Source organism: Galeopterus variegatus, unplaced genomic scaffold, assembly GCF_000696425.1.
Source record: "Galeopterus variegatus unplaced genomic scaffold, G_variegatus-3.0.2 Scaffold2142, whole genome shotgun sequence".
Lineage (NCBI taxonomy): Eukaryota > Metazoa > Chordata > Mammalia > Dermoptera > Cynocephalidae > Galeopterus > Galeopterus variegatus.
The window spans coordinates 83662-109359 of NW_007728253.1; the positions used below are offsets into that span (position 1 = coordinate 83662).

General features: G+C 41.0%; 1 protein-coding gene across 4 annotated transcripts in view; it reads left to right on the forward strand.

The window, feature by feature from the left end:
* Positions 1–677: 677 nt before the first annotated feature.
* The window catches only part of PIP5K1B (phosphatidylinositol-4-phosphate 5-kinase, type I, beta), a 195788-nt gene continuing 170767 nt past the window's right edge, over positions 678–25698 (forward strand). For 3 of the 4 annotated variants that reach the window (XM_008580663.1, XM_008580664.1, XM_008580662.1), the window contains exons 1-2: positions 679–764; positions 5493–5561. In XM_008580663.1, coding sequence (XP_008578885.1) covers positions 5493–5561 — 69 coding nt within the window. In that variant the 5' untranslated portion in view covers positions 679–764. Of the gene's footprint in view, positions 765–5492; positions 5562–25698 lie in introns of all 4 variants that reach the window. The other variant, XM_008580661.1, reaches the window with a different exon arrangement.

The window sequence follows — 25698 nt, forward strand, 5'->3', positions numbered from 1 at the left end:
TGTGTGTGTGTGTAACAAGCATAGGAAATATTTTGAAAGGCTGTACAACAAACTTAACATTGCTTTTCTCAAGGAGAAAAGGGTGGGACCTGATTCATTTTTACTTTATACCTCTCTGCACTTTTAAAATTGATCATAACAAGCAAGTATCTCTTCTGTATAAAACATAATTGTAGCAAAAGAGGTTTGTTGAACTCTTCTTTGAAATTCTGTCATCTAAACAACCCTTATGAAAATCACAGTTGATTTATCATAGGGACAATATTGAAAATTGTCCACACATCAAGTCCCCTCTATGAGAAATGTCCACTCTAGCCTCAATCCCCAGATACCTGTGGTTTGTTTGAACAACTGGTTTGCTTTTATCTCTTCAACACTGGGCAGCTGATAACTGATCACGTCTTCCTTTGCTGTGGCAACTGGGAATCTGAGAGTCAAATTGGAGACTGTGTAGTTTATTCAGCAACCTTGCCAGGTCACATGGCTTGTGTTCTCTGCATAGCCCAGATTGCTGTCATCATCTTGTTTCCCACCTTTATTTTTCCCTCATACACATTCCTTCCTTTATTTTAATTTTAACTGATTACATTGTATGTGTCTGTATAGCCACCTTGGATCCTTTTCGAGAGCTGAGGTAGGGATATGAATAAATAATGACCAGTGATTTCTATTTTAACAGGAACCTGGGAAAGAAGACAGTCTCAGCAATGAATAGGCCACCTATCTCTACCAACTACAGATGACCTGCCATTTCATTGACAAAGGTACGGAAATACAGTCTATATTTTTAATTAATTCTGACCAACTCAGTCAGTTTACAGCTCTTACCTTTTTATCTTTTTCTTTTTTTCTTTTTAATATTTTTTCTTTGTTATTGTTTTATTTTTTTTAAGTATTTTTGTTCTTCTTTTTTAAATTTTTTTTCTTTTGAGCCCTTACCTTTTTTTGTTGTATATTTATTTACTAATATTCTAAAACATGTATATAATTTATGACCTTTAATTTTGACATTATCAAATTTAAAACAAACATTAAGCAAACAGAAACAGGAATGTTTATGAGTGTCGGCATGCCTAAAGGGGCAAGACCCAGGAGATGTGGTGTCAGCTATTAATTACTGTGTGGTTCAATTTTTTAATAGCATTAGTATTTTTCTTATTTTTAAATGTAGCAGTGCTCACTGCAGAATATTGGAGAACATAGCAAAATATAAAAATGAAGACCAAAAGCATTCATAATCCCATCATCTGTAGATAATCACGGTATTTCTGAGAACGTCTTTTCTCCTTCCTTTTATGCATACATGGATATATATATATGTTTATAATGTTTTTGAAAACAGTGTTTTTAATTCATACTTATCTTGGCTTCTGTATTAGTCTGTTTTTGTTGCTTATAACAAAATACCTGGAAGCAGGTGGTTTATAGAGAAAAACGACTTTTATTGCTTACGATTTCTGAGGCTGTGAAGTCCAAAGTCCATCTGGTGCTGGTGACAGTGACCCGGGGGCCTCAAGATGGTGGAAGCAGAGAGAGCAACAGAGAAAGACAGACCCTCCTCTTCTTTTAAAGCCCTGTCTTTTCTCCTTCCTTTTATGCATACATGGATATATATATACATGTTTATAATGTTTTTGAAAACAGTGTTTTTAATTCATACTTATCTTGGCTTCTGTACTAGTCTGTTTTTGTTGCTTATAACAAAATACCTGGAAGCAGGTGATTTATAGAGAAAAATGACTTTTATTGCTTACGATTTCTGAGGCTGTGAAGTCCAAGGTCCATCTGGTGGTGGCGACAGTGACCCAGGGGTCTCACATTGCAAGATGGTGGAAGCAGAGAGAGCAACAGAGAAAGACAGACCCTCCTCTTCTTTTAAAGCCCTCAGGGGCCGAGCCCGTGGCACACTCGGGAGAGTGCGGTGCTGGGAGCGCAGCAGCACTCCCCGGATCCTATATAGGGATGGCCAGTGTGCTCACTGGCTGAGCGCGGTGCAGCCGGTCTCAAAAAAAAAAAAAAAAAGCCCTCAGAACCATGCCCCTGACCACCATTTTTAATCCATTCACTACTGCAGGTTCCTACAATCCAATCACCTCTTCAAGGCTCCACCTTTTGATTACCATAATAGGATTTCCCACCCTCTTAACAGTCATAGTGGAGGCTAAGTTTCTAATATGTAAGACTTGGGGGGCACAATTCAAACTTCAGGGAGTGTTGGGGGGACATAATTCAATCCAGTACAGCTTCCATAGTTACAATTAATGTACCTTAAGTGGTGCAGAAACATAACAAGTCTAGGAACTGTTGCTTTGTGTTGCTTTGCCCCCCACGGATTTCTCACCCCACTTCCCCTGGGTGATGGAGACACAAAGGATTACTCAAAGCCCATCTCTTCTGAGCAGTGAGAAGCCCTGAAGTGGTTAACTTCCCTGGGGCCCTCCAGCAAGAGGCATCTGTTCCTCAGGAAATTAACCCCGAATTGGGGTTCTCTTCCTGCATTTATTTTCCAGACCAGGAAGTTACAGGAAGAAACATAGGTGGGGTTATAGTTTAACAATATAGGCTGGTATCAGTGAAACAAGCCAGATGACATTCCAGTGGACAATTAAGTGGTCCTATCAACAACAGCTTGGTCTTAGCAAACATTCCTTCTTACAGCAATTTAGATATCATTTAGTAACTAATCTGTCTTTGAGCCAGCAACCTTATTGTGCCACAATTCTTATCTAGCAACAGAGACTCACTAGCCTGGGGAAAATTTCCGGTCCTTGCAAGGTCAATATTTGAAACTGCAAGGCTTTGGAAAACCAGGCCCTGTGAAATACATATGCTTTTTAGTATACTCCACAAGGAAAAAATAGTCATCAGCACTGTGACCATTTTAACAGTCCTCTGTTGTTTACCAGGCATCCCAAGCATCTCACTGGTCTTTCCTACTCGGATGTCCCTGGTTAATAGGTCCGTGTGACCTTTGTTAAACATCACACTACAGGAAAAAACTTTTGAATCCAGCTGATAGTTCATGGCCTTCCTTTGTCATTATTATCTGTTCTGTGCTGCTTAAAAGGAATTGATTTTTATAAATAGAGGTTTACCCATTTCTCTCCTCCTCTTTTCCTACTGTCAACTCAGGGGTGGTTTACAAAGGAATAAAAGATACTTTAAAAACATCTGATTATCTGTCCATTCTCCATTTATGCCAGTTAGTCAACCTTTCATCAGGATTGGTTTTTTAAGCACCTTTCAGAGTTGCTCTTGAAATGTTTCAAGTTTTATAAGCTGCAAAGTCTTAGAAGTGAAGTTACTGAAATGGCATTCTTCAGGGACGTCTTCATTCTGTTGGCTCTATTAACAGTTGAAGGTTTGTGTTTTTACCGTGAGCCTGATATTATAAAGCCCTTCAGACAGTTTAGTTCCCCCAATATTTTATTCAAAACTCATCAAAGTATTATTATAAAGATACTAGAGGGCCGGCCCGGTGGCGCACTGCTATAGTGCGCTGCTTGGGAAGCGTGGTGGCGCTCCCGCCGAGGGTTCGGATCCCACATACAGACCGGTTCCCGCTCACTGGCTGAGCGAGGCGCGGGAGCAACACTGAGGGTTGCGATCCATTGCCGGACACGAAAAAAGACAAAAAAAAAAAAAAGATACTAGAAAAATTAATTATTCTCTAAATAGATTAAGCAAATACAGTATGGGAAGCAGTAGTTTGAAGCATCTGTCCTTGAAGACTCCCTATTCTAGTATAGACATACTGAATGGACACAAGTGGAATTGAAAAGCTATTTAGGAGAGTGGTTTGACTGGTGGGCAGTAATAGATCTAATGATATTGGCTTCTCATGGTCCGTGCTTTCATTTCTTGCATGGTAAATTTTCAGTCATAGCAAGCTTATGGGAAGAGTGGGTAAACTCATTTAGTACCAGTGCCAAGAGATGACTGGCGAATTCTTAGGTTTAGCATACATTGTGTTTATTAAAAGTCCAGGATTTAAAGCATGCTTTAAAGACATAAGGAAGTCAGAAATTTTATCTCTCCTTGGTGTATTTAAATGTTCTTTATGAAATTTAAGATAAGACTCTTAAATATTGTGGTTCCCTGATTATGCAGTGACCTTTGTCTATCATGGAAGTAACTGATTTTAAAAATTTAGATGAATTAAAAGTGAAATGTGAAAATCCTATCATAAAAAGCAAGGGAAACATACGTTGAACATCTGATATCTCCCAATGAGAAAAAGTATTTTATCTGAAAACACTGGAAAAAATCACAAAGGTAGTCAATAGTTTTGAGTATGTAAAAATGTAAAACTTGTTTATATTATAATTATAAAACAAATTGAAAGACACATAGCAATATAGAAAAATATTAATAATGTGCTTGGCAACAAACTAATAACCTTAAAAACATAAAAATCAATAAGGAAATCACTAATATTAGTAACCATAATAGGTAAAAATTAATAACTGAAACACTAAGACCCCAATAGATAAATGGGCAAAACAACAGAAAACTCAAAAGAAGAAATACAAAGAGCTAAAAAGGATATGAAAACTATGTTAAGTTTCACTAGTAATTTTCAAAGATGCAGATTAATATCAGAAGATGCTTTCTTTCACCTGTCAGATTAGCAAAGATATTTAAAATGATAATAGTCACTGCTAAGTGTGTAAGGAAAGCAGCTCCCATTCACTGCTGATAACTCTCCTGGTCACATAATGTAAACGGGTATATTCTTGGAAAAATATCTAGCAAAATGTAGTAAGAGGTTTAAATTTCTTAATACCCTAATATGTCCTAGTAATTCCAGGAATCTAATCCAAGAAAACATTGAAGTTACACAAAGATATAAACACAAAGTAGTTTTTGTTTTATTGTTTTCAGGAGTAAAACCCTTCAACTGCCTCAACTGTCTTTTGATATTAACTAAAGTATTAACACATAATGGTTTCCATACAGTGGTGTATCTTGCAACTACAAAAAAAAATTCTTATCTAGCAACAGAGACTCACTAGCCTGGGGAAAATTTCCGGTCCTTGCAAGGTCAATATTTGAAACTGCAAGGCTTTGGAAAACCAGGCCCTGTGAGAAACTACAAAAAAAAAAAAATCATACAATGATATTTTTATAATCAAATGGGAAAGGTGCTTATTACATAAGTGTTTTCTGAAAAAACACTGGGAAAATGGTATTATAATATTTTTCATATGAAAATGCATAGAACAAAATGTGGAAACAAATACGCCAAAATTGAGTTGCCCTAAAGCATAGAATTAAGAGTGATTTTTTCAGTTTTGATTCATATTTTTTGGTACTTTCCAGGCATTTTTACAGTAAGCATTTATAATTGGAAGAAAAGTTTTTAAAAAGGCCTTATAGAAAGAAAGTTACATGATATGGGTTGGACTTTCATAGCATCTTTCTTAATATCTGGAGGTTAACTTTCCATAGCATCTAAAGATTAAATTCAAATAGGAATATTTTGCTCGTAGATGTCGTCTGCTGCTGAAAATGGAGATGCAGCACCTGGAAAACAAAACGAAGAAAAAACCTATAAAAAGGTGAGTGTTTTTTATTTTTTTTCTTCAATTCAGAAAGAGGAACACTTTTATTGTTTAGCCAATAATATTGTTACAGGGCTTTTCTTTCTCCAAAACAGTTGTAAGGTACTGTCTTAGTTTCCTGTTGCTGCTATACCCAATTACCACACATTTAGTGGCTTAAACAACACAAATATGTTATCTATACTTCTGTAGGTGAGAAGTCTGATATGGGTCTCAGTGGGCTAAGATCCAGGTGTCTACAGAGATGCTTTCCTTTCTGGAGACTCTAGGGAAGAGTCAGTTTCCTTGTCTTTTGCAGCTTACAGAAGCTGCCTGCATTCCCTGTGTCATGGCTCCCTTCCATCTCAAGACCAGGAATGGCTGATTGAGTCTTTCTCAGCCTTTCTCTCTCTGACACTTAAAGGACCTATGTGTTCACGCTGAGCCCTCCTGGATAATCAAGGATAATTTCTTTATCTTAAAGGCAGCTGATTAGCAACCTTACCTTCTTCTGCATCCTTAACTCCTTGTTGCCAGATAACTTAACATATTTACAGGTCCCAAGGACTAGGGCATGGGCATCTTTGGGGGCCATTCTTCTGCTACTGCATTTAACACAATAGAATATTGAGGGAAGATAGTTGTTAGAAGATGCTTCTTATTCCTAAGAAGATGGCTCTTAAGGGTATGCAGTGTTCTGTGTCTGGTATATGAATCCTTTAATTGACACATGACTTTCCACTAAAATTTTAAACATTTCCTGCTTTTGTATTTAAAAAAATTTTTTTTCATGTGAAATGCTCCCCCCCCCCCCCCCCCCCCCCCCATTTTCTAAGCCTCTCAGATTTTGTGTCTTCAGCCCACTTCATAAAAGTCTCTTTTTCCAGACTTCCCGGGATATCTTACCTTACCATGCTTTGATTTTCATAAATTAATGGCTCCTAGCAACAAAACTAATGTTCAAAAACATTCGTGGGTAAAATATGTTCCCAAGCACCACTACTCCTGGTTATAAATTGACTATAAATTTTAGTTTTTAAAAGTTCTTGCTTGGGCCGGCCCGTGGCTCACTCGGGAGAGTGTGGTGCTGATAACACCAAGGCCCCTTATTATTAAACATAAGGCTTATATACATTTAGAGAAGAAACACTTGTCTTTTACAAACCTGGAGAAATTCATGAAGATGTAGTTTACATCAAATTAACCACATTTCCTATTATGAAAAAGTCATTAAATTACTCATCGATAAGGAGAATGTTCAAATTTAATAAATTTTGATTTAAAGGCATCTGGAAGATTCTCTGGTATCCTTTCAGGCAAATGGAGAAGTATGGATTAAATATGATTAGTGTGTTTGTACATGGTTGGACTGGTGCTTCCGAAGAATGACAGTTTTGCTCCCTGTTCACTTAGTCTCTACCAGCGTGCTGCACGAGTTGGCCCTGTGTGGCTTAACATTTTTATCCACGACCCTAACGAAAACAAAGAAGCTATACCTTTCAAATGCACACAAGACAAAAAACTGGAATGATAGCTAACAGACCAGATGAGTGCTATCAAGGCCCCTATGCATTTCATTACTGTGTTTTTATACAAATACCTTGAGGTTAAATTTCTGTCCCAGTCCTGAAGACCTTCCCATGGGGTATGCATGTGCTGTTTAAGAAGGAGCTTTGACAATCCACTGTGTTTTTGCCTGTGATTAAAGTCAATGCGTAGATCCCAGGTTAAGGATCCCTTGATCTACTGCACCAGGAATAAGAAAAATATCAAAGGAGTTTATAAGGAACTTACGGTCAAGTGGGGGAGGCAAGACATGAAAGCAGTTTTTAGAACACTGTAGTCTATAATGAGACGTTCAAGAGAGAAGCCAAAATGGGTTAGAGCTAACCAGCAGGCTTAGGCTTTCTGTATCGAGCCCCAGATTTATTGGGCAGCTGCCAGCAACACTCATCATCATGAGGGCTATGATTTCCACGTGGTTTTAGGGAACACTCAGTGTTCACGGAACAATTTTATACTCTTTGTGTCTCAATTATTTGCCTGTGATTATTTAGGCTGGCTGCTTTTTGTTCTTCCAGTTGACCATTTCCCTAATCCATTATGAGTTCTTGTCAAGTCCGGGAAGAATAGCTAAACTCTGTCCATGAGGTTAATGTCTTCAGCTAAGGGCTAAAATAAGAAGTTTGATTTTAGCTGCATAAAACAAACACATTGCCCATTAAGACAGGCATTAAGGGCTGCCTGGCTGTGTTTACAGAGTGTAGTATTTCCATTCTCAGTTAATTTATTGAGTGTCTTCCGCAAGAGTTGTAAACACAGAAGCCTACAGGGGCCAGGCAGATAACAAGGGAGTGAACTAACCAGGGGAAGCAAGGTAAACAGAATACTCTCCCTCTTTCAAGGGAGCAGGTGGCATTGAGCTCCAGCTAATAGAGCTATGTGTGAATGCTTGCCCAGGTTTGCCACATACTCTGGTTTTTCAAGAAAATAGAAATAGCAATTTTTAAATGTCAGCAACTGATTCAAAGTTCTTAAAAATACACTCTGGACAAAACAACACTCCTATGGATGGTACCTGGCCTACAGGCAGTGGCCAGTTTGCAACCTCTGACCCATCGTTGGTATGGAAATATGAGATGAAAAGGGGTGTGCACAAGAAATACATGTAAGAACTTATCTCTGCTTCCCATCACCTGACAATTTATTTGGGAGAAAAAAATACGGGCCCATGTGAAAAAAATTAAATAAGAAATGACCCAAATCAGTATTAAGTGCCAAGACAAGTGGCGTTTCATTTAATCATCTCGCAAGTCCTGACGTGCTGGAAGCTCAATACAGTCTTCTGGGGAAAGGCCCCTTTCCCTGGGCTTGTTAGTTAGCAGCGCATTTTGCTGGGATAAAAATTTCATACATCTCATTGCCTTTTGTCATGATAAAAAATCCCACTCCTGTAGAGACTGTGACTTCGGATTTACCTACTCATTTGTCTCGGCAATGGGGGAGGGGGGTGGGGGGCATCCCATGAGCACAGGCACAGAGTCACAGGTGAACACAATTTGTTGGAGGGACAGGAGAGGCTGGCCTGAACAAAGCCAAGTGTCAGTGTTTTGGGAAAGTAGCAGGCAATCTGGGAAGTATGAGCTGGCTCTAAATGACAGCTGGCCTTGGATGCTGGTGTGAAGAATCTGGATTTTACGTATATAGGCCTATATTTTATATAGGCCAGCACCGTCCAATAGAACTGTCTGCGGTGATGGAAATGTTCTATCATCTGCACTAATGCAGTAGCCACAAGCTATGTGTGGCTCTTGGGCATTTGAAATGTGGCCAGTGTGTGTGTCCAATAGAACTGTCTGCGGTGATGGAAATGTTCTGTCATCTGCTCTAATGCAGTAGCCACAAGCTATGTGTGGCTCTTGGGCATTTGAAATGTGGCCAGTGTGTGTGAGGAACTGAGTTTTCAACACAAATTTTGGTTAAATGTAGGCTTAAAGAAGCACATGTGGCTGATGGCTCCTGTGTTGGGCAGCACATTGCAGGCATGACCATGACACTGGGCTGGAAGCTGGTGGCATGATGAGATGACCGTGCAAGCCTAGTGGCAGAGGACAAGTTGCATGGGGTGGGTGAGAATGACACAGGAGGCTTTTGTGTGAGGTGAACAACAAAGTCAGGTAGAATGCTAGGTAGGAAAAGATGTGGGGAATATTTTTGAAAAGATATAAATCACCATGAAGGTTGACCTGAAAATTTCCAATCAAGGTGACTGCCAGAATTTTTCTACCATTCACGGAACTAGAGAAGTTTGGGAACGAGTGTTGTGTTGGCTTTCTTTGTTTTATTAACAAGGTGAGAAACTTTGAAGGGAGCAGGAGGCAGGGCATGAGTTCACTTATAGAAGGGTGGTTTAAACTCAGGTAAGATACTGATGCCAGAAAGCCAAGTTTTCTCTATTTTACATGGGAGGAAATTGCTTGCCCCACCCTCCCCCCTTCCAAAGCAAACAGATGTCAGGGTGGTTCAATGGCCTGTGCCAGGTCACCTGGCAGTTCTTTGTCAGGGAGATGATTCCATTCTCCAGACATATGATGTCCTGATTTGTGATTTGTACATGGGAATAGGTGAGTGTTTCCTCCCCGCCAGGGCACAGGCTGGCACAGGCAAGGCTCACTGACACCACTCACCTGCGTGCCTCTCTCACCTCACCACCCAAAAGTTGTCATTCCAGGCCTCCTGTCCCTGCCTCTTCTGCTTTTCCCTCCTTCCTGGGCCTGCCTACCCCTGGCCTCCACTGGAACACTCTGGGTGTGATGACTGCAGGCTTCTAGGGGCAGAGGTCACCCACCATTGTCACCATCAACCCTTGGGTGTGTCAAGTCTCTAGCCGATTTCCACCATGACAGGCACACATGATGACAGCACCAGAAGGCTCTCTTAGGAAACTGACCAGACCAGGACACACAGGGTCCGTGGCCCAAGTGCCCCTATTGTTTTTGTTTTGTTTTTTTTTTTAAGACCTTGGCTGTCGTTTCATTCCAGTGTCTGGGCCAGTTTCCCCATCAGGAGAGGCAGGCAGCGATGAGTGGGGAGGAAATAATACCCAACCAAGTTACAAGGAAAGATATCTTTTATCACTTTTTAAACATGAGTAAGGGAATGGCTCAGAAACACTTCAATCTAAGAGGAAACATTTAATATTTAAGCCCAAGCTCTTTTATAAAATCTCTCTAGGAAGACACACAGACACCTGGTAACATCAGTGGCCTTTGTGGGTGGTGAGAATTTTGAGTTGGGGGAGACTTCTCTGTATATACCTTTTTATGGATATTTAATTTTGAACCATGTAGATGGATTACCTATTCAAAAATTGAGTACCTAACATTTCAGAGTTCTGGAGGGGAGAGGGGTTGGCCTGTGACCTGTGCCCTGACCACTCTTCGTTTTCTTCAGATTCTAGAAAATCACCAGTTCCATAAAACAAACAAATTTGTTTTCTGCCCTGGTGTAACTGCACTCTGTAGCTTAACAGAAACAGCCTTGCATTTGCATCGAGCAGCAATTGTTGTGAATAGCAACTACACTGGTCTCTAGGAAGACTGACGCTTTGGCATTCTAAGTGTTATTCCTAACTCAGCTTAATCCAAAACACTCTAACCTGAGGGTTCTCAACTAGCAGTTTTTGCCCCCCAGGGGACTTTTGGCAATGTCTGGAGACATTTTTGGTTGTTTCAACCTGGAGGCTGGTGCTATTGGCTTCTAGGAGGTAGGGGCCAGGGGTGCTGCATCTTACAGTGCACAGGACAGACCCCCAAATGAAGAGTTATTGAAATGTCACTAGTACCAAGACAGAAAACCTGGCCTAGACCAAACTACCCTTTGAAGAGGAAGGTAGATGTGAATCCAGCTCTTCCAGATACTCATTTATAACATTAGGCATTTTTTTCTAATTGAGCTGAATCTTAACTTTTCTCATCGATAAAATGTAATTAATACCTACCCTGACTGGCTCATAGTGCTGTGAGGGTCAAGTGATTTAACGGATGTGAACATTTGCTGGGAAAAATCGAATGCTAATAAGTGAAGTCACTGTTTTTAGTAGCAAGAATGCAATCCCTCCCTCTCCGATTTTCAGATTAGTTCTGTGAGGACAGGGTGAGGTGCAGTGTGACTGTCTCTCCCAGTGCTGAACTCAGGAGGACAGCTGCTGTGAGCGCTGGAGCAGGAAGCTGTGCCTTCCCAGCAGCAGAGGCGTCTGAAATAAGACAGAGGGATGTGCTTCTAATAATGGACTGCTGTTGTGTTCTAAAAATTAAGCAGCAAGGAGCTGAGCTGCATCGTTTTCAGAGGGGGAATTTTAAAACAATTCCATTAGATTTAGAAGCTTCTTCTATTGCCATTCACATCTCCTGTGCAGATCACTCCCAAAACACCGCAGCTTCTGTGTAGTGTCACCTATGCAGCTGTGTTCTTCCTCACCAAGTATTAAAGCAAGTGATTTTAAATTGGTCTTTATGACGTTTAAGTAAGACGTTACAGATAATGAGGTAAAAACAATCAGCAGCTTCAGATTAAAAACACTGAGCAAGTTGGCTCTCTTACCCATCTGTTTCTTTGGATGGACATTTTAAGTGACTTCTTTCACTCTGGAGGAGGTGTCTATATGCTAAGGTACCCAGCTTTGCTACACTTCCTCCTTCTGATTAACTGTGGATACTCCATCTTTCGGTCCCTAATTCTAATCAACATCACACTGGTGTCCCCAAAACACTGACATTAATAGGTAATATTCCAAACTCAAAATTTACTACACAACTTCCTTCAGAGGCAAGAAAAGCCCCGATGTGTTTGAGTTTGGTATGAATGGCAGGCTAGGAGGCGAGGGGGCAGTGGTTGGGCCATCTAAGCTGTAGTTCCTGCTCTGGGGACACAATGTTGCTTTTGTTTTCCAGTCAAAAGACTTAATTTAAGCCGTGACCTGCACGCCTCCCTGCACACTGGCTAAGGGGGTTCTGATCTGACCAGCAGGTGTCCTTGTCCCAAGGCCGGTGGCTTGCCCATCTTCATCACTATCAAACCTCTCCTTTGCCTGGGCAAATAACAGAGTTTTAAAGGTGGCTCTTAAGAAGTCATATGAGAACACAGAAATTAAAAATTCTAGAATTATTTATTCTGGATTCTGAAAGGGAAGACCAGCAGTGTAAGTTAGGTTCTAATCTCAACGTCTACTTACCAAATACAGGGCATATTCCATGTGATTTTGCAGAATTTTTGCTATTTCAAATGGTTAGAAACATTGGCTGCTAGAAGAATCTTATTTATCAAATACCATTGAGTTTATTCTAGGCAGAAACCTACTCATTCCATGAATTAAAGCATAATTATTACCAATCAGAAGCAACTTTAAAAGTTATTCTAATAAGAGCCAATATTTATTAAGTGCTTAGTATATGCCAGCTACCATTCTAAGCACTTTACAATTATTAATTCATTTAATCTTTATAACAATCTTATGAGGTGATACTATTATTCCCATTTTACAAATGAGAAAACTGAGGTACAGACAAGTTAAGTAACTGCTCCAGGGTACAGAGCAAGTAAATGGCAGGATAAGGCTGGGATAGTAACCCATACTCTCTCTCTCTCCAGGGTCTATTAAACCCTACCCACTACACATTGAACACTGTGGTGTCCAGAAAGCAATGTGACCTGTGACATTAAAATGGCAATTCTAGCTCTCCACTATAATAGTGGGGCCAGCAGCACAGATAAACCCCACCATCTTAGGACTGGAAAAAAAATTAATAGAACTGAACAATTTTAAAACATGTTTTCTGGGATTCAGTGGTTCAAAAACCAACTTTCCTCATTCAGTGTGTCTCACTTCTGAATACAGAATCTGAACTGTAGCCTCAAGAATACCTTTTTCAAAATGAAAGTAGTAATTTCAAATGGAAAACAAATAGATCCCTTGGGCACTATGTGAAACACTGGAAATAAGATGCATACAGCAAAAATTTTTTAAATTCTTGAGTTCAGAACTCAAAATTGACAGTAAGGGATGAGATCTACTTGGCACGGGTGACGTATTTTAAGTAGTCAAAATAGGAAAAGAACACGTTTTAAAATTTAACTGTCTGACAGTTCTGTAGACTGTCGCAGAAAGGGTAATAATTCACTAATAATCTTCTCAATAGCAAAAAAATGATCTGATAAAGAAAGCATTGGGTAGGAGGATGACTATTTTGAAATTTATTTTCCGCTCTGGGAATCAGATTCTACCAAACAGAACACTTGTACTTTCTGGCAAATTCAGTCTCTGTCTGTTGGTCCTGTGTCAGCTACTTTTATTAACCGGGGAAAGGAGGTTGAGACAGCTCAGTCCTCGGCATGGAAGCCATTGCCCTTGACGTATTCAGCACATCATTAAGGAGAGAAAGAAAAGAAGGTGGTTTGTGGTTTCTAGGGGGGGGTTGTAAAACTAAGATTCTCAGTCCTCCTCTATCTGTTTTGCCCAACTCCAACACGGGCATGGAAGCCATTGCCCTTGACGTATTCAGCACATCATTAAGGAGAGAAAGAAAAGAAGGTGGTTTGTAGTTTCTAGGGGGGGTTGTAAAACTAAGATTCTCAGTCCTCCTCTATCTGTTTTGCCCAACTCCAACACGTATGTACACCCAGATACCCACAGACACAAACTGGGTTCAATTACAAGGAAATGTTTTAACTGTTTATGGGGTCTTACTGCACTTTTTTCCAAGCACAGGTGATGAGCTCCTTATTCTTATGTCAGTGATTTGTAGTCATCCAAGATGTGCTGCTGTCTCCATTATGATTCAGGAAGCATTTGGTTATTGAACACAAAGCTGAAATATAGGCTATCTGGGTAATATTTTAATTCTCCTGAGCTAAATTTTTGTATTGTGGCCTTATCATTTTTTCATGGGTGTGGTTAGCATCTGGAATATCAAGACACATTTGATTTATGCCCATGCACTCATTTATTCAGTTGACAAATATTTATTTAGCTTGGCACTGTGCTAGGCCTCGTGGGTAGAACAGAGGCTAAGACAGTCTTAGTCCTTGCCTGAATAATGCTTTCGTTGTCATGGTAGAAACAGACCAGAAAAAAGTAAACATAATCAAGTAATTACTAACTTTAGAAGTGCTAAGATGACAATAAAGAGGGGCAGAGGTACTGCCTTTTAGGTAAGGTCTTCATGAGAGGCTCTCTAGGGAGGTGACACAGGGGCTGGGTCATAAGTGTGGGAAGGAGGCAGCTGAGAGACTGCCAAGAGAGGAGGAAAGAGTATCCTTGGCAGAGAAGAGTATTTGCCAAGTCCTGGAGGCAGAAAGGAACTTGATGGACTCAGGAACTGAAGGGCAGATCAGTGTGAAGGAGGGTACTGAGCAGGGAAGAGTGGCCACAGTGGGGTGAAAGCAGCATTTCTCAACTGGGGCCAGTTATGGCATTTGGTGGGTTGAGGCCAGGGATGCTGGTACACATCCCACAATGCACAGGACAGAACAAAGAACCATCCATCCCCAAATGTCAGTAGTGCTAAGCTGAGAAACTCTGGGTTGGAGAAATAGGCAGTGGCCTAGACTAAGGTGATGGACTAAGGGTAGAAAGAAGGAAACAAGTTAGAGGATGCATGTCAGAGTTCGTGTTGACTGGATGGGGCCAGGTTGGTTGTGGGAGTGGTCATGGTGGGAATGACTGATAATCCCAGGATTCTCACTTGAGCACCCAGTGGTTGTGGCTGTTTATGGAGATGGAGAGGAACGGTGAGGACAAATCAAGTCTTCCAATTTGGACATGTTAATTTGGGAAGGTCAGTGAACTGTTGAAGGTGAAAATCAAACAGATGGTTGAAGATGTGGATTTGGACCCAGAGGAGAGGTCTGGGGTTCAGCTTCAATTTGTCAAGCTGTAGATCCACAGGAATTGGTGAGATAGATGGAACATCCAAATTTTGATATTACTTCCTAGACCGTCCTCCACAGAGTTACATTTGTACAGGAAACAAAGCTGAACAAGTCGCTGCCTTATAATCTTCTGTTGGCCTTCTGTTACCTACAGGAAAACTCCACACTCCATAGCACAGCATGGCTCTTTCATAATGCATCCCAATGGGCATGTCTTGACCCATTTCCTGCCATTGTCTTGGACACATGCCTAACTCCAGCCACACTGAACATTTCACTTTCTCTTTCCCTTCCCATTCCTTTCTGCACACTGATCACTCTGTGGCATCTTCATTCCAGAAATAGCTCTGTCATTGCCCTTGCCCACTCTCCTAGGCGGGGTGTCAGTCACCCCTTCCCCAGGCCTCCCTCGGCACCCTGCACTGACCTGTGTTATATCATGAATGACTTTGTTTTGTAATAATCCCTGGCATTTATGTCTTGCCACCTGCACCATGGGCAGCTGGAGAGCAGGGGACCTTGCCCGATCATCCTGACATCTGCAGGGTCCCACACAGTGCCTGGCACATAGCATTCAAGAGATGTATCACATTTCTCTTCTTAATTCTAAAATCGTTATAGACTTTCCAGAGAGATATATTCTTGAGTCGACAGTTCCAGATCTGCAATTAGAGGTGAGATACATGGGGGGCAGTGGGGGCAGAAGAAGGGTGGAATCTGTACTTTGGATGTTTGAATCACAGAGGCACACTATGAAAGAGCTCAGTTTGCCTCCCTTGGCTTTTTCTGTTTCAAAGACAATAGTGATTATCTGTGTCATAGGTCACTGTATGGGTTTTAAAAGTTGGCTATTAATGATGAGGCATTCTTAAGTCCCCTTGTCTGTAGTCTATAGCCGTTCACAGAAGAGCTTCAGCAATGAATTTAAAAAGGCATTTTTTCCCAACACTGACACTAAAGGTTCTATTCTTTCCATATGTTGGTCCGATTAAAGGCTGCCCCTAGATAGATCCAGTAGGGTCAGGGGGGTCAGGATTTGGGATTGGTTGGCAGCTCATTTCTCCAGCACAGCAGTGTAGTAAACACCCTTTTCTTTATAACATGAAAGAAGGATCAATGATTGCTCAGGTTTGCTATTTCAGAGGAAGTGAGTGGGAACAATCACCTAGCAGTTTTAAAAGCAGCTACGTCCCTCACAAAACCATTGAGGAGCATAGACTTCAAAGCTGCACTTAGGACCCAAAGGCAGGCAGTGGTGGCGAAGAGATCCAGCAGCTCGCTGGCCCTCACGCCCTCTCCACCTTCCTCACCAGCACTGGCCTGAGTAGGGAGCCTGTGTTTGGGGCCAGCAGGCTGGCTGTGCCACTGATGAGCTCAGCCTCATGCAAGATGCTTAATGGCTTGAATATTCAATCTAATGCTGTATGAGAAGATACTGGAAAGATGGTAATCAGCTGTACAAATATTAAATGGCTATTACTGTTGCTGGATCCCCACCTACCTCCAGTGGAATTTAAGCCCTGTGAGAACAGACACTTGGCAGAATGGGTAGAATGCAATAGTTATTGAAGGCACAAATATTACTGCCACTTCTCCTTAGGGGGACACTGATCAAAGTTTGGGACTGTAAATGACTCAGGACTTTATTCCCTCCAAGAGAGTCCCTACTATGAGTGTGAAAGCTGATGTTGTTTTCAAAAAGCAATGGAATTCTGTGGCAAAAGGCAATATAACTTTTGTGCATCAAAGACACCTTAAAATAAAACCCCTATGCCTAGAAAGTGAAAAAGTTTTGTTTGCTTTCCATCATATTAAATAAAAATTTCTAATTTTCTATTGTAGTTTTACCATCTTTCAGTGTTTGATTTAGTTTGAGGACATTCATTTTGATCTTCAAAAAAGCCCTTTCTAGGGCTGGCCTGTGGCTCACTTGGGAGAGTGCGGTGCTGATAACACCAAGGCCACGGGTTCGGATCCCTATATAGGGATGGATGGTTAACTCACTTGGGAGAGTGTGGTGCTGACAACACCAAGTCAAGAGTTAAGATCCCCTTACCGGTCATCTTTAACAACAACAACAACAACAAAAAAGCCCTTTCTCCTCTTCTGTCTTTGCCTTTGCACACACTAGCTGCTCTTCCCGGGCCAGTAAAATTCTCCAGGCAACAACAACAACAACAACAAAAAAGCCCTTTCTTCTCTTCTGTCTTTGCCTTTGCACACACTAGCTGCTCTTCCCGGGCCAGTAAAATTCTCCAGGGGAAAACAAAATGTCATTCACTGTAAGGACACAAAGTGCACTAGAATGGGGTGAGGGTGTAAAGCTGGAGGCGGTGTCCAGTTTTGAATTTCATGCATTTTAAAGAAAATCATGGTAAAACTGAGCAGCACAATCAGCACAGTCCCTCTCCTCAGATCTTTATTTTTAACTTATTTATTAATTATTCTAAACTTGGAGACAAATCAGTTCCACCATTTCTTTCCTCCTGTGCTTCTGTGGAATATTTGATTTGGATATAACCTAAAGATTATAAATTAGGGGTGACAAAGTTGTAAGTACAAAAGAGATTTTGAGGCAGTGAAGTTGCTTTTCAGAACAAAATCAAAGCATGGAATCTTCTCAGATTCCGCTCTGTGAAAAGAGACCCTATTTTTCAAGGAAGTATCCAATGTAATAAAAACATCAAAAGTTTGTGTTTCCTTTGGAATTTGGGATATGCCAGCTCAAGCTGCATTAATGTTTATCTCCACATTATTTATTCATTCATTTATTTCTGAGCAAGTTTTTTTTTTAGTATATTAGATATTTCCATTGACACATATATACCAGTTTTTAAGTGTGTATTTGTCTGGAATTATGGAGGTCCTGAATTGTTTCAGGTGTGTTTATAAATGGGTGGGAAGAAACACTCACTACGAAAAAGGTCCTGATTCATCTAGCCCAGGAGAGGGTGTCTTACTTACCAGAAGCTAGGTGGCTGCTCAGAGCAGATGCAGCATGTCTCAGAGTGGCACCCTTGGCCCTCCAAACCCCTAAAGGGGACGCACAGTGGCTGGTATACAAGGTAGAGTATGGCTAAATCTGGGATACCAGGTCATGGCTCTTTACTCTCCAGCAACAATCTGCTCCTGTAATTGGAAACATGACAAACATCCTTTCCCTTCCTGCTTATTGACCCAAATTCAGCCTCAGCAAGGTCACCGGGCCAGAAAGCATTTGGCACCCAGATGGCCCAGAACAATGTCTTTGTTTCCAGTTTTCCAAGCCCCAGAGTGCCTGCTTCCCCACATGTTCTCACTCAGTAGATAAATCTGGGCACCCCCTTGCATTAGGCAGGGATACAGTAGTGAACACCAGGGGCTCAGCCGTGACCTGTGAATCCACATTAGAGGATCTGAGCATTCTAGCACTGTTATTAAATTACCTTTCAAAAGGTTATCCCATCCTACACCATCCCCTTGCTCGCTGATTCCGGGAGTGCCTGTTATCCCAAATCCTCGCTAACACTGAGCACTATTCTTTTTAAAAATTTCAGCCAGCTGGATAGGTGAAAATGCCTTAATTTTCATTTTTATTTGCATGCATTTTCCTTACTATAGTAAATTTGACTTTTTCAGATGATTTTTGTTGATTTACTATTTGTATTCTTTTGAGAATTATATATGAATACCCTTTACTGTTTTACCTATAGGCACTGCTTATACATTAAGGACATTGCATTGTTGTTGCAAATGTTTTTCTGGTCTTAAATTATACTTAATTTTGCTTACTTTTTTATTGACCCAAACTTTGTTAAAGTCAAATTTGTTAATATTTTCCTCAAGGCTTTTGCCTTTGCTCTTATTTTTTAATTTAATTTCATTTGTGCTAGTAATGCCTAGTTTTAATTATAAAAATTTGTTATATAAGACTTCTCATGGCATTTTCCATTTTCACAAATTTCCTGGTGATATTTTTACATTTTTTTCCTCAAACTAAACTTTAAAGTCATAAGGTCATTGCCTCTAAAAAGATTTCTATTGTGACTTTTATTGAAGTTGTAGTATGTTTATTAATGAGTTTAAGGAGACGTAGCATCTGTAAACTGTGTGTCTTTCATTCCAAGAATGAAATATCTATATATTTGTCTTTTATGCTCCTCAGTGAATTTTTATTTACTTCATAGATTTTGTACCTATTTTTAGTTAAATGTGGGGTTTTATTTGTTGTTAGTGTTTTGGATTTTTTCCTATTGTGAGTGCGATTCTTTTTTTTTTTTTTTTTTTTTTTTTTTTTTTTACGTTTTCTGACTAGGAGTATATAAGATCTTAATTCAAACTGCCAACTTGATTTTTTTTTTCAACTATTCCACTAGGTCCATAATTAATTATTAGGTATTTTAGGTAGTGATCAGAAAGTTATAATTTTTCTCCTTCTAACCAATATTTTGTAATTGGTTTACTTGTCTTAAAACTTGATCTTCAAAAACAGTATCAAAGAATCTCTGTGATAAAATAGCAGCCTTGTCTTGTTTGTGATTTTTAAGGACGAGGGGCCCTGGTACTGCACCCCAGAGTGCATTCTTTGTACACACACCTTATTACTAGATATGTACATGACAGTGTCTTTGTCAAATACATTTGAGAAGCATCACTCTCATGCTTCTATTAGTGTAATGTTGTTCCTTAGCTTGAAAATTTGTTTTCCATATTAAGAAAGTTTCTTCCTGATTCTAGTTTTACTAAAAAGTTTTTTTTTTAATCTTAATTGGATATCGACTTTTTCTTATAATTGATTTAAGCAGACCATGGAAAGGCAGTCACTGTAAACATGGTTAGCTTTTTGAGATAGTCCTAGTAACTAGCAAATAATAAAACCGTATTTCTCTTAAAATATTACTTAATTTAGATTTTACATCAGTCCAGATGGATGGGGTAATTGTGTTAATTCTTTAAAGTTTGGGGAAATTTAAAAAATTTCTTCCTTTAAGTCTGCTGACCATTCCCCCATACCAGACTGATCTGTGAGGAAATTATCCTAAGATGTAATGCTTTTCACGAGTGATTTAGGGGTGGGCAAGCTGTTAAAATCATTCTTTTTGAGGAATTTTGGTTTTGACAAGAAAAAAAAAAGATATTTGTGGGTGTTTTGCCTAAAATTCAGTGTTTGTTTATTCATCTCAGTTTTCCTTTTGTTGAGATTTTTAACGTAATTTCATGTTACAGTTGGGCTTCTGTTTCTCCATTTGTAAAATTTGGGGAGGGATGACAGGCTAGTGCCATTTAAGTTTCTTGGTTGTTTTGTTTTGATTCTGTGACCATATCTTGTAGCAATTGCTTTTATTAAAGCCACACAGGATGCCTTGGAAAGGCAAAAGAGATGGAGGTGGAAAGCTGGGAGGAGATTTCATTTTATTTGTCATCTGTTTTTAAGAGAACCAGAGTTGGTTTTTCTTTGGCACGAAGGCAGTAATATCTTGCATATTTTCCCACCCTCTTTAAGAACCCTGCGGATTAGAAACTCAGATGACTCTGTGGATTTAAAAAGATTAATTTTCTATGGGAAAAGGTGGAGATTTCTCCCCTTTGCTATGGTTTAGGGAAAATGAACACACCAGAAAATTATCAAAAATCTGTCGTGCGAATTTCAATCTTGTAGAAAAATTAACCTGAGTGTGCATAAAGCATGGTGCTTGCTACCATCCATCTCTCTTCAAGCCTAGGGGAGTCCTGACATAACCAGAGTCTAAGATGTAGAAGTGGTCTTGCAGAAAGAAGAAGGGAAAGGCCAGAGCAACGTGTTCCTGTTGGGTCCAACCTTGATCAGCTCCAGTTGAGAGAGGTCCTGTAGAGACTATCTTCTATCCAGAGGGCCAAACATGTATGCTTCCTTGTTGTAAGCTCATCACCCATCTATTCATTCATTCAACAAATGATCATCTGAGGCCTGCTTTGTGCTGTACACAGGACCATAGAGATGCAAACCAGTCTACTTAAGTTTAGCCCAGTGCAAATTAGCAGTGACTTTTGGGGCTACTGGGGCAAAGAGTGAATAGGTTGGGGTGCCTCAAGTAGTTAGGACCTAAAAGTATTAAAAGTGTTTTAAAATTGATATATGTATTAGTTTCCTACTGCTGCTGTTACAAGTTACCACAAACTTAGTGGTTTAAAACAACACACATTTATTATGTTATAATTCTGTAGGATAGACATCCAACACTCATCCCACTGGGCTAAAATCATGGTGTCAACATGGCCATGTTCCTTTCTGGAGGCTTTAAAGGAGAATCCTTTTTCAGTTTCTAAGGCTTGCCTTTTGCAGCTTGCATTCCTTGGCTCGTGGCCCTTCCTCCATCTTCAAAGCCAGCAATGGTGAGTTGAGTCCTTTTTACATTGTGTCTCACTCACCCTCTCTTTTGCCTCTTCTTTTTTTCACTTTTAAGGACCCATGTTACTACATTAGGCCCACCTCGATAATCCAGGACGATCTCCCTATCTCAAGATCAGCTGATTAGCAACCTTAATTGCATCTGCAACCTTGTAAGGTAACATATTCACTGGTTCTAGAGATTAGGACATGAGTATCTTTGGGAGCCATTGTTCTGTCTACCACAATATAATTTAACAGTGTTCTCTGTGCATCTGTAGTTCTTTGTTATCCATTTATCATTATTGTCAGTGTGTCTGGGACTCAATAGACATTGACTGAGGTTGTGAGATGTAGACACAGTCTCATGCCCATATTTCCTTCTCCTCTTCTCTTTCCCTTCCCTCTTCTATTTAACTCTCAGCGTAAAATCAATAAGCTCAGTGAATGCACCCCTAGTACCTAAATCTCCCTGTAATAGATTTACATAGATAAGAGATCATTTTACAGGGTATAAGCATAAAGCTGGGCTTCTAATGGAGCTCCCTGTGATGGAAAAGCAAATATGGCTCGTGTTACTGCTGTTAACACAAAACAGTGTTTAGAATTAAAAAACAACACGAATCTTTCCATGAACTTTTTGAAGTAGCCTCATGACAGATGACAAAAGAAGCATGCTGTGCTCATGCATCTGCAGATAGAAAGATGATTCATCCTGGTGTACCTTATGAGACTTTTACACTTAGATGAAGTCATGGTTCTCAACCAGGCCGATTTTGACCCCACCCCCAGGGGCATTTAGCAATGTCAGGAGACATTTTTGGTTGTCACATATGGAGGAAATGGTGCTACTGTCATCTAGTGGGTGAAGGCCAGGGCTGCTGCTGAACGTCCTATACTGCACAGGTTAACCCCCCCTCCCCAACAAAGAATTATCTGGTCCAAAATGTCAATAGTGCCAAGGTTGAGGAAGCCTGGCCTTTGTGAATTTATGACTTATCTGCTACTTGGCTTTACAAGGCTATGTAGAGAGGTGATTAATTTAGAAACAGCTTGGCTTGTGGAATAAACATACCTGGTAGAGAATATGGCATGGGGTGATTTCTGTAGTCCTATCGGGTAAGGGGATATGTTTGCCCAAAAAGAGCAGAGTGGCTCCCTCCGTGCATTGAAGTGTCTGGTAGAGAATATGGCATGGGGTGATTTCTATAGTCCAATCGGGTAAGGGGATATGTTTGCCCAAAAAGAGCAGAGTGGCTCCCTCCGTGCATTGAAGTGAGCAGAAGCAGTCCCAGCACCACCTCTGTGCTTGCTTGCTTGCTCTCATGCCTCGGTCCCCAGTGACCAGAGGTGAAAATCAGCTTCCCTCTGCTCTTCACACCTGCAGATTCTGTGGTTGAGGATTTAGATGTATTGTTTTTGTTTGGGGGTCATGATATAGTTTGGATAACCAAACATAGATTTTAAAAAGATGATTAAGAATACAGACAGCTAAGAAATGCCTTTCCCTTATCCATTCAGCCCCAGTCAGAGAACCCTATGCCAGGTGAGGAATTGAGCCTCAGCATGGTCAAGTCTTGGCAAAGACCACTGTGGCAGCAGTTGAAAAAGGAGAGGAGGGAGGAATGTTAGAACCTTTTCTCTGTAGTGTCTACCACTGAGGGACCTAGTGTAGTAAGAATGATTTGTATTTCCTTGTTCCTTTTTGAATCTTTGAAAGAAAACTTCCGTATTACTTGGAGTTTCCCTCATTGCCAGGTAGTTACATTCCAACCAAATTAAGTCATGGGGTTGGGGCACAAGTGTTTCCAATCATGCTCATTCTGTGGGGCTGGTGGCAAGGTGATTCCCCTCCTATGACAACACTGCCCCTTAACCACACATACCCATAAGCATCAGCAGTGTGGTGCCTGGCCTCAGGGTGATATATGCCTTTGCCTAGCAGCCCTGGCTGGTGGGACTGAGACTGCTTTTGCTCATTTCAGTTCACAGAGTGAGACATTTTCCTTCTCTTGGGAAAACCTATTTCCTTACCCAGCCAGACTGTAGAAATTTCCCCCAAGCCATATACTATACCAGGTATGTTTATTTCCCAGCCCGACCTGTTTGTAAGCAACCTTCCTGATGGCTTTCTAAAGCCAAGTATCAGATACTGGTGCTGGAAGAAAGATGAAAGGATTCTGCACAGGCCCAGACCCTGTGAACATGGGCCTGTATGAGGGAAAGCTGGAGGTGTGGTTCAGGAGACACACAGAGGCTGATAGAGAAAGCACAGAATATCAGAGGTGAAGACAAGGTTGGGAATCATCCAGGCCCTTTGTACAGCAGACTCAAGGAACATGTAAGAGAACATAACAGAGACTTTTAGACCAATAACTGCTTGCTTGTGTGCATCCTGAAAGTTGGCTGCTGCAGAACCTAAGCAAGGGAAAGACTTATAGGAGGGGTTATGTGTCCATGGCCTCATAGAATATTCATGTTGAGATGATCTTTATCCATCCAGTATCATCTGTTCAGTCCTTTAGCCAACACTGATTTGAGCTCCAAGTAGACAAGTTAGCACAGTTGCAAAGAGTGTGGGGTCAGAGGTCTGGCCTACAAAAACCTACCACAGTTTCCTCTGTTACAGGGAAGGGGGAAGGAAGCAGCCCTCTGTTAAGCAATCAACTGTGGGTCAGGTACTTCCACTTGTGCTATCGGAGCAGGTCATCTGTCAGCTGTGACCACCAGTGGTCCATTTTGGACAGGGCCACTGGAAGACTGCTCTGTTGGATCAAGTCAAGAGGTTCTCGGACCTGCTGAGAACAGTCCCATCACCTGACGGTGCAGCTCCAGTGGGAGGAATCCTGAACTAGGTGCCTACTGGTAGCTCTGACACTGACTTTTATAACCTAGGCAACATCAAAAACAATTTAATGATGCAGTCTCAAAGTTCAAGAGAAAAGGACTAAGCAAATAAACAGCACCCCAGCTGGCGCTTCTGGAAATTGCATGAGGGTGAAGCAAGGCTACCTCCTCCTGCTCTGCTTGTGAGAAATGACTGCCCTGTTCTCCTTTCTCGGTATCAGTCTCACTCTAAGAGTCGTAATCCAGAGAAGGCAAAATGCAGTTACTTTCTGTCATATTTTTTCAGTGGAGCAACTGTAGCTAGAAGAAAAAAAAAGCATAGAGAAAATGGTGGAATGAAATGTTAAACCTTCCAAAACAAGTGGCTTCTGGCCGGTGACCACATATACTGAACAATAAATGAAATCAGAAAGTAGACTTATAGAATTTTGGATGTGGAAGAAATTTTGCCAGTCACCTTAGCCAAAAGCCTTCATTTTACAGAGGAGGAGACTGAGACCTGTGATGTCGGGTAATTTTCTCAGAGTCTCACAGCCCCCTGGTGGCAGAAGGAGCCTGAAACTCAGGTTTTTCTGCCTATTGCTGATCCCAAACATCTGTCCGTGTTTGCAAATTAATATGGTGGGCCTTATAAAAAAAAAAAGCAATAGTCAAGTTCTGGTCGAGATGGCGGAATAGATGGTCCCCAGCATCACTCTTTCCCACAAATCAGCCAATTTACAACTATATAAAAAAGCAACAACATCCAAGCTGTGGCTGCTAGAGCTCAGGGGAAGAGGAGGAAAAACCTATGGAGTGCATGAAGGTGGGAGAAGCCACAATGAGAGAAAGAAAAAACTGCTCTGACCATTTCATGCTGTGGCCACTTTAAGGCTGGAGCTGCTGAGCACACAGAGCAGGAGCTGGCAAAAGCCGCAGCTGTGTCCTTTGGATGGAGTTGCTTGGAGGCAGCAGGGGAGAAGAGGGTCTTGGTGGCCCCCAGGCCAGCAAGACCACTAATAGGGTTCCCGTGGACCCACATAGGAGCGAAGAGCCACAACAACTGAAAAAATGAAGCCATTCAGAGGTTGGTGAGTCATCGCAAGGGACTGGTGCACAGCCTTTCCCATGAGTAGTGTTTGCAGCATGGGCAGTAGGAGAGATGGGCTCACTGGGGTAACACGGGGGCACAGCAAGGACAACCACTCTGCACCCTAATCAGTGTAGGATCACTTGGAGGAGACTGATCAGGAATATAGAATTGCATGGGGTGCAGTTTGATGAAAAGACTCAGGCACAGACCAGAATTTCTATACAACCCAGTTGCACCAAGTCTCTGGAGTGCTGGAAATACCTATAAACACAACCCAGTTGCAACAAGTCTCTGGAGTGCTGGAAATACCTATAAGTCAACCATTATAACCTGTGCTGCACAAAAAAACCTTCCCTAGGGAAGCAGCAGCAAAGCAGCAATTTAGCTCAACCGCAGAACTCAAGTACTCGTCCCAACAGAAAGTTCCCCCACTTTACAAGTAAGTAAAGGACAAAAAAATT